Source organism: Solenopsis invicta, chromosome 1 (assembly GCF_016802725.1).
Source record: "Solenopsis invicta isolate M01_SB chromosome 1, UNIL_Sinv_3.0, whole genome shotgun sequence".
NCBI classification, from domain to species: domain Eukaryota; kingdom Metazoa; phylum Arthropoda; class Insecta; order Hymenoptera; family Formicidae; genus Solenopsis; species Solenopsis invicta.
In genome coordinates this window covers 4228190-4251027 of record NC_052664.1, presented here as the reverse complement: position 1 = coordinate 4251027, position 22838 = coordinate 4228190, and the positions used below count along the sequence as shown (strand labels likewise).

General features: G+C 34.9%; 2 protein-coding genes across 3 annotated transcripts in view; one reads left to right on the top strand and one right to left on the bottom strand.

Moving 5' to 3' along the window:
• Positions 1–22838, top strand: part of LOC105207326 (E3 ubiquitin-protein ligase HUWE1) — a 336590-nt gene that overhangs the window by 80796 nt on the left and 232956 nt on the right. The gene's annotated exons all lie outside the window — the stretch shown is intronic.
• On the bottom strand, positions 19638–20750 carry LOC120357065. Of its 2 annotated transcripts, XM_039446473.1 has the most exons (3): positions 20271–20750; positions 20107–20187; positions 19638–20019 (listed from the first exon to the last, which is right to left on the bottom strand). In XM_039446473.1, exons 1-3 carry the CDS (start codon positions 20316–20318, stop codon positions 19828–19830), a joined length of 321 nt encoding a protein of 106 aa, XP_039302407.1. In that variant the 5' UTR covers positions 20319–20750; the 3' UTR covers positions 19638–19827. The 2 variants fall into 2 exon arrangements, with proteins under 2 accessions (XP_039302407.1, XP_039302403.1); XM_039446469.1 differs by having other exon boundaries at positions 19638–20187.

The following is a 22838-nucleotide window of genomic DNA, read 5'->3' as shown; positions in this document are numbered from 1 at the left end:
ACGCCACGGAAGATCTTCTCGTGAGTCGAGTGCAGCCACAGACGTTATATCTAGGCGCCGCCGCGGGCGACTATCCAGTTTATACTTCAGTGAAATTTTATATATATGAGCTGTTTGAGACGAAAACTCGCTCTCATTCTTTTTAAATATAATGTTTGTATAAAACATTGTTCCACATAAAATTTTATATTTTTACATGTAAATAATAATTTGTACTGTTATTTAATCTTGTACATAAAAAAATGTTTAATTCAAATTTAATCGTTTTTTAATCCCTTTTAAGGTTATACTAAAATATTCTGGTAAAAGAATTTTACAAATCTTGCAGCAGATATATATACAAATTTCTTGCAAGAATTTGACTGCAGAATTTTTCAGGAGAATTAAACAGAATGAGGAAACAGATCATAACGTCTTGTTGATAGAATTTTTCAAGAATCTAATGCAAGATTTATAGCAAATACATTCAAGTTTCTTGCAAGAATCTGCCAACAGATACGTGCAAGTTTCTTGCAAGAATTTGACTACAGAATCTTTTAGAAAAATTGAACAGAATGAGGAAGCAGATCATAACGTTGGCAGAATCTTTCAAGAATCTGTTGCAAGATTTACAGCAGTCTTGCAGAAAATTGTTACTAGGGTTAAGGATTTAGAGTTAGAACCAGTCAATTTTAGATTAAAAGTAGTTACAGGAAAAAATATAACAATCGTAGGACAAATCGAGTGAGGCCCGATTGCGCACATAAACTATTGAACACAAGAGCATTTCTCAATCGGGCACAGACCCGATCGGACACGGACCCGATCGGACACGGACCCGATCGGACACAGACCTGATTGGATACAGTAATGATCGGACACACATTGTTTCAATTAGACACGGAACCGATTGCGTATGGACTCGATTGCCCACAGACCCGATTGCACACGGACCCGATTGCCCACACACCCTATTGCACACGGACTCGATTGCACACAGACCTGAGTGCACACGACCCGATTGCGCACCGACTCGATTGCGCACCGACCCGATTGCGCACCGACCCGATTGCGCACCGACCCAATCGCCCGCCGACCCGATTGCGCACGACCCAATTGCCCACCGACTCGATTGCGCACCGACCTGATTGCGCACGGACCCGATTGCGCACGGACCCGATTGCGCATAGACTCGATTGCACACGGATCCGATTCTACATGAAGAAAAATTATTTTAAGAATAGAAATGTTGTCAGACGAAAATACAGTTAAGAAATAATGTAAATATAAAACTTTTGGTGTATGTATTTTAAGGGGATCCTAAAGTTGAAGTCGAACTTCGACGGAGTTGCAGCGCCGCCTGAACGGAATTAAAAATGTCGGTAACTTATCAACATTTTTAATTCCGTTTCCTATATTACCATCTAACTCAATCTATGTAGAGTAGGCCTGTTCAGATTCAATCTCGACAGAGTGAAACAGTAAACAAAAATAAAGGATAGATGTTCTAATGTTTATTCTTTTTTCTCCGCCTTTAGTAAGACGGCAGAGACGTGAAAGCGCATTCACGTCTCTGCCGTCAAATGTAGACAGAACTGATGTAGAGCCTGATATGCATACATACACACACGTGTGTGCTCTAAATATGAACAGTTGATTTAAAATCAATAATATCGATCCGCCAAAATAGTAAATTGAAGAAAAGCATTTCTTTCCGTGGATGTAACAACGAGCCACTATTGATATTGTTTCTTGATAATGTAAATAATTGATATACAATATACACATATACAGGGTGTCCCAGAAAGCTCGCATCCCATTTTAAGAGCGGATTCTTTGGAAAATTCTAAGAAAAAAATTCTAATACAAAAATGTCGAGGGTATAATAGTTTTCAAATTATTCGCGAATTTTTACGAATCACTGAGCTGACATTTCGCGCGCTCAGGCATGGTGACATGACAAAGGTACCACAAGGGTACCTCTTGATAATGAAATTGTCATATAAATACGCAGTGACATTTATATTAAGAAATTACTACTATAGGAAACATATTTGTACATTACATATGCACAATTAATGTTTTCAACAAAATATCAATTTAATAACAAGATGTTACGATAACCGTTGGGTCAGCTGTCAAAATAAATTTATTACCATGTTCATATGATAAGAACTTTTACGGTAACATATTGATAATATCGATAATTTATGCGATGATATGAAAAAGATTGAATATGTTGATAAAGTAGAATTCAAACATATCAAATTATTTCTATTTGACATTATCGCGTTTATATCAATTAAATTACCGATTTACATTTTTAATAGTTAAAAATGTAAATAAATTATTGATATTATCGATATGTTACCATAAAAGTTCTTATCATATGAACATGGTAATGAATTTATTTTGACAGCTAACCCAACGACTATCGTAACATTTTGTTATTGAATTGATATTTTGTTGAAAACATTAATTGTGCATATGTAATGTACAAATATGTGTCCTATAGTAGTAATTTCTTAATATAAATGTCACTGCGTATTTATATGACAATCTTAATATCAAGAGGTACCCTTGTGGTACCTTTGTCATATCACCATGCCTGAGCGGGCGAAATGTCAGCTCAGTGATTCGTAAATTTTAATCGCGAATAATTTGAAAACCATTATACCTTCGACATTTTTGTATTAGGATTTTTTCCTTAGAATTTTCCAAAGAATCCGCTCTTAAAATGGGATGCGAGCTTTCTGGGACACCCTGTATATTGTTCATATACTCTCAAAGCTTTTCTATTATAAAGTGTTACTTCAAATAATTTTGAAATCAATAATAAAAAAATAACTTTTGTAGATATTATATTTTCCATTTATATATTATGTATGATAATATAATATATAAATAAATAATACATATAAATATATTCAAACAATATATATATATATATATATATATATATATATACACTACTCAAAAGAAAATAGGGAACACTTTCCAGACACCAAAAATTAGGCTATTTTCAAATGACTGTAACTCGGTGAAAAATCATCGTAGATAAAAAATAAAAAAAGCATTTTGAAGCTTGAAGATCCAACTTTAACGCTCTATCAGCAGATTTTCAAAATTCTTTTAACTTCCTTGTCTTATGCAGTAAAAAAGCACACCCTGTTTTGTTCCTTAAAATTTCGTATTTTTGACACTTTGCAGCTCGACCAACAAATTTTTTTCGAACAATTCAAGTAAAGCTTCATAAACTACAACATTTTGCCTACAAAATGCTTTTTTTAAAATTTCTCTACGATTTTTTTTGACCGAGTTACGCTACTTTGAAGCTAAACCTGCATTTTTTACAAATGATATCCGTACTCCGTGAAAAATCATCGTAGACAAAAAATCAAAAAACCATTTTAAAGCTCGAAGTTCCAGCTTTAACATGCTGTTAATGGTTTTCAAAAATTTTCTCAATTTCTTAGTACTATGCCCCAAAAAAGATACACTGTTTTTTCCTTAAAATAACGTATTTTTAACAGCCTGTAGCTCAATAAAAAAATTTTTCTCGACAAATCCAATGCAAGTGCCATAAAGTATGACATTTTCTCTACAAAATGCTTTTTTTAAAGTTTTCTCTACGATTTTTTTTGACCGAGTTACAAGACTTTGAAGATATACATTTTTTACAGTACATTTTTCCGAAAAATGACGTCTACCGCCGACATTAGCATTATCCAATGTGCACCACGTGGAGGTTGTCGGTCGGATTTTTGCACATCGTGTGTGTGTGTGTGTGAGTGTGTGTGTGTGTGTGTGTGTGTGTATGTGTGTGTGTGTGTGTGTGTATGTATCACAGCAGAGATAAGGACCCCGCAGTTCGTCACTTCTGCAGTATTTAATGACTCCAAACCCTCTCTGCTGTGTGTGTATGCGCTCGCGCGCATGAGAGTTCAATAGTGTGTATTTCCTCCTCTCTGATCAATTACTGCTTGCAAGCGTTCTCGCATATTTATACATCTTGCAATACGATCTTGCGGAATGTTGTGCCAAATTTCCGTTAAAATTTCTCCCAATTCTTCTAAATTTCGCGGCTGTTCCTCGCGATGCCTTAATCGTCGTTCCATTTCATCCCAAATGTGCTCGATTGGATTTAAGTCCGGGCTATTGGCGGGATGATTTAACAGTCTAATTGCGTGTCGTTGAAAAAAACGTCGCGTTATATTCGCCGTATGAGGTCGAGCGTTGTCCTGCATAAAAATAAAGTTCCGACAGGTTCGATTTAATAGCAAAACGTGTGGTCGTAGAATATCGTTGATATAACGAACACCCGTCATTGCCGGAGGTGGCAGGATCACTAGATCACTTCGTCTTGTAAGTGATATACACCCCCACACCATCACGGAACCGCCGTTGTAGGATCGTATTGGCATAACGCAACGTCGATCATAGCGTTCATTTCGTCGATGCTAAGTACGTATACGAGCATCATTGCCATAAAGGCAAAAACATGATTCGTCGGAGAAATATACATTTCTCCAATCCTGTGAACTGTAAACATATAGTCGTCTTAGTCTAAAAAAAATTTCTTTTTAGACAAAGATGACCATATGTAAACATTGCATGCTCAATACAATAAAATTTTGTTTAGTACGCCGGCGATTCTCGCAGTGTGATAAGCGACACGGAATTTTCAAAATGCTGCGTAGACATTTATCGGCCGTAGAAGTTGCACGCATAATTGCGCTTTTGCAACAAGGTTTTAGTATGCGTTATGTGGCGCAAGATATTGGTGCATCTGTGTCCGTAGTGAGTAGAGCTTGGTTACGATATCAAGACACGGGAAATTACACGAGACGTGAAGGTAGTGGTCGTTCTCGATTAACGACAAATAGACAAGATCGAGCCATTGTTCGTTATGCATTAGAAAGACGAATAATTACCGCAAGAAACATTCGTAATGACATTCATTTGCGCCATGTGTGCGAACAAACAATTCGCAACCGTTTGAGAGAAGCCGGTCTTCGTTCTCGTGTTCGTGCACAAGTACCAAGACTCACACTCGTACATCGCCAAGTACGTTATCAATTTGCGCGCGATCACATAAATTGGACCGCTAGGGAATGGAGAAATGTATATTTCTCCGACGAATCACGTTTTTGCCTTTATGGCAATGATGCTCGTATACATACTTGGCGTCGACGAAATGAACGCTATGATCGACGTTGCGTTATGCCAATACGATCCTACAACGGCGGTTCCGTGATGGTGTGGGGGTGTATATCACTTACAAGACGAAGTGATCTAGTGATCCTGCCACCTCCGGCAATGACGGGTGTTTGTTATATCAACGATATTCTACGACCACACGTTTTGCTATTAAATCGAACCTGTCGGAACTTTATTTTTATGCAGGACAACGCTCGACCTCATACGGCGAATATAACGCGATGTTTTTTTCAACGACACGCAATTAGACTGTTAAATCATCCCAATAGCCCGGACTTAAATCCAATCGAGCACATTTAGGATGAAATGGAACGACGATTAAGGCGTCGCGAGGAACAGCCGCGAAATTTAGAAGAATTGGGAGAAATTTTAACGGAAATTTGGCACAACATTCCGCAAGATCGTATTGCAAGATGTATAAATATGCGAGAACGCTTGCAAGCAGTAATTGATCAGAGAGGAGGAAATACACACTATTGAACTCTCATGCGCGCGAGCGCATACACACACAGCAGAGAGGGTTTGGAGTCATTAAATACTGCAGAAGTGACGAACTGCGGGGTCCTTATCTCTGCTGTGATACATACACACACACACACACACACACACACACACACACACACACACACACACACACACACACACACACACACACACACACACACACACTCACACACACACACACGATGTGCAAAAATCCGACCGACAACCTCCACGTGGTGCACATTGGATAATGCTAATGTCGGCGGTAGACGTCATTTTTCGGAAAAATGTACTGTAAAAAATGTATATCTTCAAAGTCTTGTAACTCGGTCAAAAAAAATCGTAGAGAAAACTTTAAAAAAAGCATTTTGTAGAGAAAATGTCATACTTTATGGCACTTGCATTGGATTTGTCGAGAAAAATTTTTTTATTGAGCTACAGGCTGTTAAAAATACGTTATTTTAAGGAAAAAACAGTGTATCTTTTTTGGGGCATAGTACTAAGAAATTGAGAAAATTTTTGAAAACCATTAACAGCATGTTAAAGCTGGAACTTCGAGCTTTAAAATGGTTTTTTGATTTTTTGTCTACGATGATTTTTCACGGAGTACGGATATCATTTGTAAAAAATGCAGGTTTAGCTTCAAAGTAGCGTAACTCGGTCAAAAAAAATCGTAGAGAAATTTTAAAAAAAGCATTTTGTAGGCAAAATGTTGTAGTTTATGAAGCTTTACTTGAATTGTTCGAAAAAAATTTGTTGGTCGAGCTGCAAAGTGTCAAAAATACGAAATTTTAAGGAACAAAACAGGGTGTGCTTTTTTACTGCATAAGACAAGGAAGTTAAAAGAATTTTGAAAATCTGCTGATAGAGCGTTAAAGTTGGATCTTCAAGCTTCAAAATGCTTTTTTTATTTTTTATCTACGATGATTTTTCACCGAGTTACAGTCATTTGAAAATAGCCTAATTTTTGGTGTCTGGAAAGTGTTCCCTATTTTCTTTTGAGTAGTGTATATATATATATACTTACAATATATATATATATATATATATATATATATATATATATATATATATATACTTTTTTAATGTATTGGTAACATATGATTTTAAATGGAAAATAGAATGCGCCTTTCCAATGTTCATTCTTGTGAGAACTCAATCAATACATTTCTAGAATTTTACCGGTACCTAAAAGAAGACGCTTTTGATTTTTATAATTATCAGTACCGTCAGATAGATACTTACTGCTAGTATAAAATTTTATGCGTTTGATATTTTGTCAGCACCATAAAAAAAAGCTTCTGATTTTTATAATAATCAGTACCATTAGATATAGATGCTTCTAGCTGTTAGTATGCTAGTATAAGTATAAAACAAACGTTTTATTTATTGAGATATCAATAAATTACATATATTGATATTTTAAAATATTTTTTAAATATAATAATGCACCACATTTTTTATCGTGTTGGAAAAGGTAATAATTTATTGCTTTCTATAATTTTTATAAAGTGTTGTCTCATACGAGTATACATACATACCGGCCAAGAGATCTTAATACTAATGTACAACTTGTCAAATAAAATAAATTATTGTGAACACACGTAAAATTATAATTTTTCAATATACGTTAGTCAAAATGTAAAAACACAAACAAAGTTTACTTTTTTCTTTATTTCTTTTTTTTATCTTATTAGAATTAACATTTGCTGTCTAGAGGATGCAATGCCAAAACGATAAAAATTTGTTAGATGCCAACATAAAGTAAAAAAAAAACATTTTATTTATACACGTTTTTGCACAATTTTAATATTGATAAATAATTTAAAAACTTTTGGCCGGTATTAAAAAATTTTTATCTATTCTATGTATTTTTTCTTATTCTCTAAACATATTTCATATCAACGTACAGTCGGGAGAGCTGTAATGTTACCAGAACCTATTACAAAAAATACAGATTTTTTTAATTTCTTTCATTCAGCAATATATGAATAGCCGACATAGCATAAAATATTTATAAAAATGATTTATAACTAAACTTTTATAAATATATTTACGAAAATATTTCATACATGTTCTTGCGCTATCCTACATACATTGAAGAGATTATAAAATCTAGAAAAATTTATTATAATAATATTATAAAAATATTTACAAAATATGTATTAAATATTACAATAAAGATTTATTCTTTTTTTTTGACAAGTATAATCTAAAATATTTATTTAATGTGAATAAATAATTGTAAAAATTTGTTATAATTTTTATTATAAACATCTTGTGCAGCTTGCAAAAGAAAAATATCAGGACACGTTACCCGATTATATATTAATGTTGGACGAACACTTCTGAAAAATTGAATGTGCATCAAAAAAAGTTGTTGACCCTTTATTTAAAATTTGTATAAATGTGCTGTATAATTATATAAAAAAAAGACATTTTGTGTTACAGTATATTTCATTAGATGGGATTCTTTTGTTATAAAAGAATAATGTATTTCTAACTCAACTCTGCTAAAAATTATTTTCAAAAATTTTCATATAATTTTACAGAACTTTTCAAAATGTTTTTCTACATAATATTTTAAAACTTTTTCTCAGATTTTATATATCAATTGGAAAATTTTTTAAAAATATTCAGAAAAAACTCAAAAAGTCTACATCTTGTCTTTGAATTTTGTAAACATATAAATTCTTAAATATTATGAGATTTTTCATTCTATAAAATCTAAAAAAATCTACATTTTATAGGAGACATTTTATCAGAAATTATAGAAAATTTTGGAAATCTTAGAAGATTGTACATATATAGAACATTTAGAGATAAAATGTAAATTTTATGAGTATTTCTGAAAAGTGTTTCAATTTGTATAAAGAATCTTAGAAAATTATAAAATTGTACCGACATTTTGAAATTATATGAAAAATTCTCAATGGGGTATTTATTATTAGATTTTAATATGATATATATTTGTAGTTGTGTTTACAATATAAAGAAATACATTATTCTTTTGTAACCGAAAGGAATCCCGTCTAATGAAGAGTACTGTAACATGAAATGTTTATTTTTTATATAATTATAGAGCACATTTATACAAATTTTAAATAAAGGGTTTACAACTTTTTGGGATGCATAAATAAATCAATCTTTCAGAAGTGTTTGTTCATCAATGATATATAATAGGATAACGTGTCCTGATATTTTTCTTTTGCAAATGTCACAAGATGTTATTGATAAATACTTATAACTAAAATTTTTACTATTATTTATTTACATTATAAAAATTTTATATTATACTTGTTAAAAATAAAAAATAAATATTTATTTTAATATTTTATACACATCTTGTAAATATTTTTATAATATTTATTATAATATTATATAATAATAATAAATATCTTTCTAGATTTTATGATCTCTTCAATGTACATAAGATAACACAAAAACATCTATGAAATATTTTTATAATTGTAAATATATTTATAAAAGTTTAAATTATTTTTTGTTCATCTTTTTTAAAAATAATTTATGCTATTTATATATTGCTAAATTGAAGAAATAAAAAAATTTTGTATTTCTTGTAATAGGCTCTGTCAACATTACATTTCATGCATTTCATATGTATTCATTATAGATTTCGCGCGCGGCACATGATGTTTGATTACATTTATGTTACATATTATATAAGCAAATTTTATAGCATAGTCATTTATGCGCATGAGCGCATGACACGGATTCGCATCCTGAATTTCTTCGTGTGTTCTTATTCTTCGAAAAAAAATGTCGCAACCTCAGTTTTCCCGACTGTACAAAGCTTTTATACATATGAAAAAGTATAAATCAAGAGTAATTTTTACTTTTTTGTATCACTACAAATTTGTGATTATAAATCATTAATTTTTTTTAACCAGAAAAAATTAATATCTCCTATACAAAATTTGAAAAAAAGAAAGAATAAAGAGAGAATAGAAGTAATTAAAAACAAGAAAGTATTTTTTATCTTTTATGTTACATCTTTTTACACGTAATACTCAAATTTATTATCAAAGTGAAAATTACATAAAATGTAGAAATCATTCTTGATCTGGTTATTATTAATTTTTTAAATATATTTCTCATATTTATGTTCTAAATAATTTTTTTGTATTAGGAGTACAAATTGAAAACCGCCGTTTTCCAGTAGATGACGCCAGCGGTAAATGCTGGCGCCAAACGTTAGATCAAAAATTTTAAATGTAAGGTTGGGCATCTGGCAACAATTCCTTATCATTGTAGTTGTGAATTTTTATCGGCGTTATATATTTTTTTGTGATCGAAAATGTCGAAATTTGTGCCCAATAAGCGTCATTTGCGGGAAGTTTTGCTTTTTGCCTTCAATTCGAAAAAATCTGCGGCTGAGGCGCGTCGAATGATTGTAAAAACTTATGGTGAGGCTTCCATTAGTGAAAGAACGTGTCGAGAATGGTTCCAACGCTTCAAAAGTGGTGATTTCGGCGTAGAAGACAAGGAGCGTCCCGGACAGGTGAAAAAGTTTGAAGACGCACAATTGGAAACATTACTGAATGAAGATTCATCTCAAACGCAACAGGAGCTTGCAAATTCATTGGGCGTGACTCAACAAGCTATTTCACATCGTTTGAAAACCATGGGAATGATCCAAAAGCATGGACACTGGGTGCCATACGAATTAAAGCCGAGAGACGTCGGACGGCGTTTTTTCGCGTGCGAACAGCTGCTCCAACGGCAAAAACGGAAGGGTTTTCTGCATCGTATTGTAACCGGCAATGAAAAGTGGATCCATTATGATAATCCAAAGCGAAAAAAATCGTGGGGCTACCGCGGCCATGCATCAACATCGACGGCCAAGCCAAACATCCATGGCTCGAAGCTCATGCTGTGTATTTGGTGGGACCAACTCGGCGTGATTTATTATGAGCTGTTGCAACCGGGTAAAACCATCACAGGAGCTCGCTACCGAACATAACTAATGCGTTTGAGCCGAGCATTGCAGGAAAAACGGCCACAATACGAGCAAAGACACGAAAAAGTGATGTTGCTGCACGACAACGCTCGGCCACATGTTGCTCAGGTCGTTAAAACCTATCTGGAAACATTGAAATGGGACGTCTTACCTCATCCGCCGTATTCTCTTGACATCGCCCCTTCAGATTGCCACTTGTTCCGATCAATGGCGCATGGCCTGGCTGAGCAGCACTTCCATTATTACGAAGAGGCCAAAAACTGGGTCGATTCGTGGATCGCCGCAAAAGACGAGCAGTTTTTTCGACGCGGGATTCGTATGCTGCCCGAAAGGTGGGAGAAAGTAGTGGCCAGGGATGGACAATACTTTCAAGAATAAGTATGTAACTATTTTTCAACAATCAATCCTCAAATTTTGACAAAAAACGGCAGTTTTCAATTTGTACTCCTAATACTATTCTGGAAAAATATAAGAACACAATCCTTTGTTAAATAACTATATACATAAGTATATATATATATATATATATATATATATATATATATAGAGAGAGAGAGAGAGAGAGAGAAAGAAAGAGATTTATATAAAATTTAAAAATAACCCGCATAATATTATACATATACTCATAGTCCATTGTATTTATAGTATTGTATAGTATATATCTATATATATTATATTTGTATAACTATAATTGTAATTATAATTTTCTATAATGATATTGATAAAGAATGAGAAGCGTCTCTTTAGACGGTACTCATTGTAATGAAAATCAGAAGCGTCTCTCAAGACGGTACTGGATATAGTAAAAATCAGAAGTGTCTCTTTTGACGGTACTGATTGTGATGAAAATCAGATGCGTCTCTCAAGACGGTACTGATTGTAATAAAAATCAGATGCGTCTCTCAACAGACTATAACAGACTTCATACGAGCGCGTGAGAACAATGTTTACAATTACGGAAAAGTGTGATATGCTCGAGATGTGGTATTACAACAGAAGTTGGGGGTATATTAAGGATATTGTTTATGCAACTATTCCTGAAAATGAAGAAGATTTACGACATAAAATCACTAGAGTTGTTGAAAGTATTACAACAGAAATGCTGCAGTTAACAATAAGAAACATTATAAAACGCGTTGAATGCTGTATCGATCATGATGATAACAATTTCGAACCATTTCTTAATTAATTTGTTAATAAATATTTCATGAAAAAACAATGTTTACTTTCTCAACCTATTTGATATTCCAAATTTGTTCAACAATACTCGATCCAAATTATTACTTTAATACTTTGCATGCCGATTATCTCGTAAACGATGCGTCGTAGCAATTTTTTTCCTAATATAATTTTGATTGAAAATTACCTCTACTATGTAAATATGCAAAAAAAATTATAGGTACCCATTTAAAAAACCTACATTGACCTTCATAACTCAAAAAGGTGACGAGTAAAAAAAATTTCTTTACGTGCATTTTGTAGCCGACTAAAAACCATGTAAATTTTCCTTATTAAACTTTCTTCTAACTTCAACCAGTTACGAGATATTTGCTCGGACATTTATGGACGGACACCCTGTATACGAAAGACAAAAAGACAATTACAAAAACGCGTAACATATACATTTATACAAAAATACAGAATGAATTTTTTATCAATATTTTTATTTATTCTTTAACTTTAACTGTAGCTTATTCATTTTCTTAAATTTTTTTTCTTTAACAAAGGATTGTGTAAACTTTTTGTCACTTTAGTTACGATTGTTTTTGTAATATATATATTTCATCTTTTCCGTCATGTTATTTTATATCATTATTTTATAATAAATTTTTCTATTTATTACTATACAGATTAATATGATTATTTTCTCTTGCAGGCGGCAGATGTTAAAGAGACTAGGCGAAGAAGCAAATAAAAATGTGTTAAAAAATAAAGGTACGTATAGTAGTGAAATAGAAATCAAAAGCATCTGCTCTGACGGTACTGAAAAAATATCAGAAGCGTCTTCTTTGATGGAACTGATTGTCGAACAATGCGAAGATAACAACACTTTTGTTATCGATAACTCAGGCCAATTGGATATAAATCGTATCCAAGAAGACAAACCTGAAGGACGTTGCATTGTCAATTTTAGTTTTGTGTGGGATGAAATTCATAGAACTTTTGATAACCATGCAAAAGGAATAGAGTGCCAGTTCAAGGATTGGAAACTCATCGCCGTGGCTTGCTGACGCAATTGTACTTCAAGTGCCAAATGTGTAATTATGAAGACAACATATGGTCAGAATCAATAAATTCGCAAGAATTAGATATAAATACAGCTGCTGTAGCTGGAAGTATAACAATGGGAATTGGATATGCTCAGCTGAAAGAGCTATGTGCAGCCATGAATATTACTTGCATGAGTGAACCAACTTACATAAAAATCAGAGATATTTTAGTAGAGGAATTTCAAAAAACAGCCATAGAAAATATGATAAAAACTGGTGAAGCTGAAAAACAATTCGCTTTCGAAAGAAACGATATTATAAACGGTTATGGAGTAACAACCGTTATAGTAGATGGTAGTTGAATGAAAAGATCATATGGTAATTCTTACAACTCTCCTTTCGGAATGGCAGCCATAATTGGATATCATACTAAACAGATTCTTTATTTTGATGTCTGAAATAAATTTTGCTGTACATGTGATATGATAGAGCGAGAATACGAGTATATCAAACCAAAAGTTCATAAATGCTATAAGAACTTTGATCGCAACGCAAGCTCCACAAGTATGGAGAGCGATATAATTCCAGAAAGCTTCAAATGTAGCCTTGAAATGCATAGATTAATTTACAAAACGGTTATTGCCGATGGTGATAGCAGCGTTTTCCAAAGAATTCGTGACGCCACCGCGAACAAATGGTATCAGTAAAAAAAATAGAATGCAAAAATCATAAGATTCGCAATTTATTTAAACACTTAGATACTGCAATAAAGATGAAACATCCAAAAAAGCAAAGACCACGTAGCTTTGTACAAATGCGAAATATTATGAAAAACAAAAGGTTAAAAATGCGACAAGAAATAAATATGGCAATTGATGTACGAAGGACAAAAGAAAAACCTCTACATTGTAAAGCTGCGGAATTACAAAAAGATATGTTAAACATTCCCAGCCATATTTTTGGTGAACATAAGCGATGCGAAGCACGCGGTCTAAAATGTATGAAAAATGATAATATAGAAAAAAATTACATACCACTACTAAAAATGCACGGACTATATCAAAAAATAGAAAGTGCATTTAAGTATCTGAGCTGTTATTCCGAAAGCCTAATATTCAATCACACCAACAATCCTGCAGAATCACTCAATTCAATAATCTGCAAAGAAATTGGTGCAAAGCGAATTAATTTTGGTAAACAAGGCTCTTATAATGCCAGAGTTGCCGGAGCAGTTGTACAATATAATACGCAACAAGTGCTTACGGAATTACATAAAGCATGGGTAAAACTGTTCCGCCTGTTGCTGCAAAAATGGAAAAAGAACGACAAATAAAAATTACAAAAAACACAGAATCTCGAGAAATACAGGGAAGACCTAAAAAATTTAAACGAGAATCAGGAACCGATCATCATTATGGTCCACAATCACAGAAACCGGATCTTTTACCCAATAGGGTCGAACTACTTCGACAAAATCATTTTGAAAAATTGTCGGAAAATGCGAGAGACTGGCAAAAAATTGAACTCAATACAAGAAACCAAAGCGAATCAGAACTATGGTTATCTTTGAAACGAGAAATGTTGACGGCATCCAATTTTGGAATTGTATGTCGCTTGAGACCAACAACGTCTTGCGCAGCAACGGTAAAAGTCATTCTATATCCTTCGTTTATTGATACCGCAGCCATGACATATGGTCGTGAAAATGAAAAAATGGCAAGAAAAGAATTGAGCAAACAATTAAAGAAAGAAATAAAGCCTTATGGATTATTTATTGATACTGAAAATCCATGCTTAGGTGCTTCACCTGACGGACTTATTGATGAAGATGGTCTGGTGGAAATTAAATGCCCTTTGTCGGCTGAAAATACTACAGCGGAAAAAGCCATTAAGACAATATCTTGTTTGAAAGGTATCTTTGATAAAAAAAATCCGCATAAAATGAATGAAAAGCACCGATATTATTATCAAATTCAAGATCAGTTAAATATTACGAAACGAAAATATTGCGTTTTTGCTGTTTGGATACCAAAAAGCATGAAGATAGTACATGTCAATAGAGACGATGTTTTTTGGAAAAATAAAATGTTGCCTTTCCTAACACGTTTCTATTATGAATGCATGCTTCCAGAAATCTTGAACAATCGCTGTAATAGGCATATGCCAATTAGAAATCCAAGATATATCGAAGAAGCAAAAGAAAAAGCAGCTAAAAAAATTCAGAATAAAGAAACCACGCAACAAAATACAATGGAAAAGAAAAATGTCATCAATGAAAAAAAGGAAATGTCATCTAACATTGTGCCTATAGAAATGGCAACTGCTACTATGATTGTTCAAGATATGGAGCAGGATGATGACTGCATATATATTGAAACGAGTTACAAACAAGATATAACAGAAAAAGATAAGGCAACAAAAAAAATAAATTTAGATGAAATTAATATTCCTATAGAGTGTGTAAAAAGGAATGTCTTGTCTAACAACTTATTGTCCGATGAATCGTTAGATTCATTTTTACGCGTTGTAAGAGAAACTACTCTTTTTAAAACGCAAAATGTGCAATATCAAGGATGTCTTAATTATATTGACGCTAGTCAGAGTAACAAGAGCTTACAAATAATTGGAGGAAAAAATCAATGGACTGGAGAGGGAATTGAACACTGGCGATGTATATTTTTTGATGGCATCAAACTTTACATATATGATAGTATACCTGGCTGTACGTATGATAAATTGGTGGCCAAAGAAAAAAATTATATACTTTGTAGATATCCACAAATAAAACAAAGTGATATAATTTTTGAAAAAGTTGATACACAACCTGATGGTCTAAGTTGTGGTATATATTCCGCAGCTTTTGCCACAACTGTAGCCTTAGGAGATAATCCTTGTAATGTAAAATATTCCAAGGATGTAAAGTGTACGAGGTGTGTTCAAAAAGTATCGCGAATTTTGAATTTTCGCGGGTTACGTACGAGGTGTGTTCAAAAAGTATCGCGAATTTTGAATTTTCGCGGGTTACGTATATTCGAATTTCGATCTTTTTGTGGCGTTATGTTGGTACTCATGTCTCTCACTTATGCCGACAAGCTCGGCCATTTTGAATGTTCACTTAATTGTTGACAGCTGCTTTGCTTGCACGTGTTTTGGATCGTCTTCGATTTTTACCTATTCAAAAAAATGGATCAAAGAACCTGTATCAAATTTTGTGTGAAAAACGAAATTAGTGCGCGGATGCATTCCGAATGTTGACTGTGGCATACGGAGAAGCTACCTTGGACCGAAGCAACGTTTATCGGTGGTACAAAATGTTCTCAGAAGGCCGAGAAGATGTGAACGACGAAGAGCGTGCCGGACGCCCGAGCACTTCAACAACAGACGAAAAAATTAATGAAGTGGAGAAAATGGTATTGGCCAATCGTCGAATCACCGTTAGAGAAGTTGCTGAGGACCTAAACATATCGATTGGCTCGTGCCATGCGATTTTTATCAATGATTTGGGCATGAGACGGATCGCCGCGAAATTCGTACCAAAATTGCTCAATTGCGACCAAAAACAGCACCGCATGAACATTGCTAATGAGATGTTGGACTCTGTCCGCGACGACCCAAATTTGCTCCAGAGGGTCATAACTGGTGACGAATCGTGGGTTTATGGTTATGACGTGGAAACCAAAGCTCAATCATCTCAATGGAAGCTGCCGCACGAACCAAGATCGAAAAAAGCGCGCCAAGTTCGGTCGAATGTGAAAGTTTTGCTGACAGTTTTCTTCGATTGCAGGGGCGTGGTGCATCATGAGTTCTTGCCACAGGGTAGAACGGTCAATAAGGAATATTACCTGCAAGTTATGCGCAATTTGCGCGAAGCAATCCGCCAGAAACGCTCGGATTTGTGGAAGAACAAAAATTGGCTTTTGCACCACGATAACGCCCCTGCTCACACATCGTTGCTTGTGCGCGACTTTTTGGCCAAAAACAACACACTAATGATGCCGCAGCCACCGTATTCCCCAGATCTGGCACCCTGTGACTTTTTCTTGTTCCCTAAACTGAAGAGGCCCATGGAAGGACGACGTTACGCTACGCTTGACGAGATAAAGACGGCATCGAAGGAGGAGCTGAACAAGATAAAAAAAAATGATTTTTTGAAGTGCTTCGAAGATTGGAAAAACCGTTGGCACAAGTGTATAATATCTCATGGGGATTACTTTGAAGGGGACAAAATAGATATTCATGAATAAATAAATAATTTTTGAAAAAACACAAAATTCGCGATACTTTTTGAACACACCTCGTATATATATATGAATATGAATAATTGTAGAAAAAATTATTTGCGATGTATAATTATTAATAAACCTAGAATTATACATATATATATATATATATATATATATATATATATATATATATATATATATATATAAGTTATTAGGAAAATCTCATTAAAACACATTTATTAAATTATATGACGAAATCTTGCATAAAAATTTTAATAAGCAATTATATAAGTCCATTTACAAAAACAGATGTAGAGGTACTGTTTTGAAATTAATTGAACAATTATCTATTTTATAAAAGGTCAACTACATAATTGCTCATTACAATATTTATGCAAGATTCTGTCTTGTAATTTAATAAATATTATCCTATCGGGAAATGTCGCGCGCCGCATTCGTCAATTTGACAACTCCAGATCTGAAATCACATACAGCTGTTACTGTTGCTGTAACATGATTGCGAATCTCGAAATTCTTCAATGTAATTCTGGCGACGTCATTAAGAATCGGTTATTTTTCTGCAAGCTTTTAAGTAATGTATAATTTACTCGCACTAACTTAATACAGCAATTAAAACATGTTAATATATTTAACTCCACTCTTGGCCACCATACGCGTTTTTTATTTATATGTAGAAATAAATATCTGTCAAGTTACAGAAAATTATGTTCACTTTTTTTAATGAAATAAATATCGACTATTACTGAAATTATTTTTTTCTATGTATTACCTGTTTCATTTATTTTATTTACACAAAACGTACATAGTGTTGCTCAACGGAAACCGCGAGAAGGTGGTGGTCTCTTCCGTCAGGAGGAAAATGTACAAAATTCTTATCTATTTGAAAGTAATAATCATAAGAATTGAAATTAATATTTAACCAGCTATGTTGTTTTACAATATTAACTAGTCACATAAGAAATGGAATTAGATAATATTGCAAAATAATGTAACTGATTAAATATCACTTTCAAAATAAATTTTTTACATTTTCCTCAGTGTGTGTGTGTGTGTGTGTGTTTGCGTGTTTAAATTTATCAATTTAAAACAAAAATGTTTTCACTCTTTTTGGGCGATGTCCTTACGGACCAAAAAAAAATATTTGCACTCTTTTCGAGCGATGTCCTTGCGGATAAAAAAAAAATATTTGCACTCTTTTCGAGCGATGTCCTTGCGGACCAAAAAAAAATATTTGCACTCTTTTCGAGCGATGTCCTTGCGGACCAAAAAAAATATTTGCACTCTTTTCGAGCGATGTCCTTGCGGACCAAAAAAAATATTTGCACTCTTTTCGAGCGATGTCCTTGCGGACCAAAAAAAATATTTGCACTCTTTTCGAGCGATGTCCTTGCGGACCAAAAAAAAATATCTGCACTCTTTTCGAGCGATGTCCTTGCGGACCAAAAAAAAATATTTGCACTCTTTTCGAGCGATGTCCTTACGGACATGATATGCAATTTAATTACGTAAATATGAAATTAAAAGTATCAAAGTTTAGTAGCATAGGCGGATTCTAACCCAGGGATCTCAGGGGGGTGCGGGGAAGGGGGGGAATATTTCGGGTCGCGCGGGGGGACCTAACCGGCGATAAGGTCCCGCGGGTGGACCAAACCGGGTGGGGAGGGGGAGGGGGGGCATAAAACGGGGACACGTGTAAACCTAACCGGTAGTTCTGCGTAATCAATGTTTATATAAACAGTGATAACGATTCGAGGACCATGTTCTTGGCCGATGTTTAAATAAATTTGACACCTTTGAAATGTGCCGCGTGCGGGGAAGGGGGGAATATTTCGGGTCTCACGGGGGGTCTAACCGGAGACGATGTTACGCGACCGGGGCAGGGCGAGGGGGGATTAAATCGGGGACACGTGTACGAACCTAACCGGTAGTTCTGCGTAATCAATGTTTAAGTAAACAGAGTGATAACGATTCGAGGACCATGTTCTTGGCTGATACCTTTGAAATGTGTCGCGTGGAGGCAACTGGCCATTTAATGTAAACATGGACCATGTACCTGTCACTCTGTTTACATAAACATAATAAATCACATCGCGAGGAGGTGTGTATGACTGTTCTTTGAAATCGGAAATGTCTGTCATCACGAGGGAGATAAGCGATACGATGGCGAAGGGGTGTGTGCGGCTATTTCCGCGGGGTCCGCCGCCGCCGCCGCCGCCGCCGCCGCCGCCGCCGCGTACGCGGAGGGGATGCGCGCTGTCTAACGCGGGATCCGCTGGGGCGATCCGCCGCGTGCGTGGAGGGGATGCGCGCTTACGCATTCGCTCTCTCCGTCCCTCGCTCGCTTACTCGCTCGCTCGATTTTCCCGTACGCGGTAACGGGCATGCTTGCGCGTTTAGTCCCCCCCCATCTCGCCACGCTTGTTTCTTTCACGCGCTCGCTCCCTCGCTCGCTCGCTTTTTCCATCCACTCGCTTCTATAGCGCATTCGCTCGTCGTATGCGACCCATTTCCCCACCCAGCACCCGCTACCGCCCTACCTCTATCGCTGTTTTCACGATAATTTTTTTAATGAGGGGATTGAAGGAAAGGTGAATAAGTGATAGGAGAAAAAAATTGGTACATAAATTAAAATTCATATATGTATTTTGAAAAATTTTACACAAAAACAGAAAAAAAATTTTTGTATTAAAAAATTCTATAATAATTTTTTTCACCAGATCTCCTCCTGGTAGACCCGCTCTCCGAATAATATTTGAAGGTCCCATTGATCCTCCAGGTCCCACTCGTTGCAGACCCACTCTCTTTCATTATACCACTGGTCCCACTGACGGTACCAGCGCCTATATTTCGCATCGGATATATTGATAAATCCTGCTATCTCAATTTGGTCTCGAGAGATGTTCTGAAACAAAAACAGGAAAAAACATTTAATATTACAATTGTACACATAAAATAGTAATTTAAAATTGATATAAATAATAAAACTTACGGGGCGGGGGCTGGTAATCCTTAATTCTAATAAGTGCCTTATCGGCACAACGAGTTGCTCCTCATTATGTACCATCAATCTCTGAAAAAAATATTAAAAATGTAAAAACATATGTATATATTTTTTCAAAAATGTCAGGGTTAAAAAAGATGAAAAGAACTTACCGCATCCGCCGGATACGTAACTCGAATTACGTGAAATAATCTTTCCATTTTTTCGAAAAACTGAATACTGTTTTTAGTCTTTTTCACAAGAAGACTGTCTCACGACTGACTGACTGACTCTCTGACTGCAAGCAGAGGTCTATGCAGTTCCTCCTCTTCAAAAATCTACGTCATATAAACAACTGAAGTATCCCCGATTACTAATGTAAACTTTCAAAGAAAGAAACTCTTCTATAGTGCTCGCTCGCTCAATTTTCTCGTACATGGTGAAGCGTGTGCTTGCGCGTTTAGTCTCCCCCACCTCGCCACGCTTGTTTCTTTCGCGCGCCTCCTTAATGTAGGCGCCTAAATAACGCGCGCCTCTACTATCTCGCATATTATTTACTAAGAAAATAGGAAACAATGGATAAGGATAGATTTTCAAATACATTTTAAAGAGTTTTTTAAAATCCTTTTTTTATTGTTCATGTAATGCTTCGTTCACAATAGTATCAATAGCGTAAGCTATTAATTCACACTCAATTTGCGAACTCTTATCGTAAAATTTGCGCAATAATTCTGTCGCGTCTGGTTTGTTCATGGCAAAGTTTTGACGCAAAAATGTTACAAAATGTTTAAATTTCTCAGTCGCAGTTGCAATGCTTTGATGCAGCGTATAATACATGTGCTCGACACAATGTTCCAGGTTGAATATAAATAACATAGTTGCAGGTTTTATGTAAATACAAGCATCGTGCAACGATAATTTAACAATATTTTCATCGCGCAGTTTCACGAGTTGCACGGTAAGGTCATGAATCGGTAACGATGGTGCTTCGGTTGACTGGACGAATCGCTTGAAATCCGCACGTTTATCTAACAGAGCTCTCCACGTTTTATAAGGTAGAACGATCCGGTTGCAGCGTGTATCGCCGAGCGATATCTCCACGGAGCAGGAAACAGATCCAACGTTGATCGCTACATCAATCCATTTGTAGGAAGTTGATGTTAGCGCAAACCTTCTACCCAAAATACGCGGCGTATACCGCGATTCCAAAGACGTGCTGAAAAAAACGGAGAGATAAGTAAAACGTACAATAAATGTATAAAACGTAATTTAAATATAAAGATACTTACGATCTCTCGCACGCTTCAGTCTGGATTGGAACGTAATAGTTTGCCATTGTTTATACCGAGAGAGAGATGCGTTGTCTCAGAACCGTTCAAACGAGCGACTGATTCAAAACTGATTATAAATTGCGACGTTTGTAGGAGGATTAAAGCTTCTGCAATTGTAAAGGAGTGGGGGATACTTTTCCCCTCTATCAAACAATTTCATCATCATCGTTATCGCTTGAACGTGTCACGACACGTTTTCGCGGTCTGGCAACGTTGTACATGAAACGTGAAACATGACGTACATGAAACATGACGTACATGATACGTGAAACATGACGTACATGAAACGTGACGTACATGAAACATGACGTACATGAAACGTGAAACATGACGTACATGAAACATGATGTACATGAAACATGACGTACATGAAACGTAAAACATGACATACATGAAACATGACATACATGAAACATGACGTACATGAAACGTGAAACATGAAAAAAACGTTAATCTAAACATGAAAAAACGTTAAACTAAACGTGAAAAAAACATGAAAAAACGTTAAACTAAACGTGAAAAAACATGAAAAACGTTAAACTAAACGTGAGAAACATGAAACGTGAAACGTTACGTACATGAAACGTGAAACGTTACGTACATGAAACGTGAAACGTTACGTACATGAAACGTGAAACATTACGTACATGAAACATGACGTACATGAAACATGACGTACATGAAACGTAAAACATGACATACATGAAACATGACGTACATGAAACGTGAAACATGAAAAAAACGTTAATCTAAACATGAAAAAACGTTAAACTAAACGTGAAAAAAACATGAAAAAACGTTAAACTAAACGTGAAAAACGTAAAACTAAACGTGAGAAACATGAAACGTGAAACGTTACGTACATGAAACGTGAAACGTTACGTACATGAAACGTGAAACATGACGTACATGAAACGTGACGTACATGAAACGTGAAACATGACGTACATGAAACATGACGTACATGAAACGTGAAATATGACATACATGAAACATGACGTACATGAAACGTAAAACATGACATACATGAAACATGACGTACATGAAACGTGAAATATGAAAAAAACGTTAATCTAAACATGAGAAACGTTAAACTAAACGTGAGAAACATGAAAAAAACGTTGGAGAAACGTAGATGTAATGGAGGGGGAAAAAAAATGTATCTCGTATATTACATATGTTTATTTTTGCAATTGTGTCCACCAATTGTAAAGTTTGAATACATTTTGTAAAGCACAATGTTTATTCGTACGGTGTTGCCCACATTGAAAAGTATTAGCATCATTTAGATTATTCAGATTATCCACGTCTTCGTAATCCACATCCAGGCTCTCGATGCGTATTCTCGCCGATTGTCCAGAAGTAATTCTCCCAGCCATTCTCGTTTCTCATGTCCTTTGACGTATACAA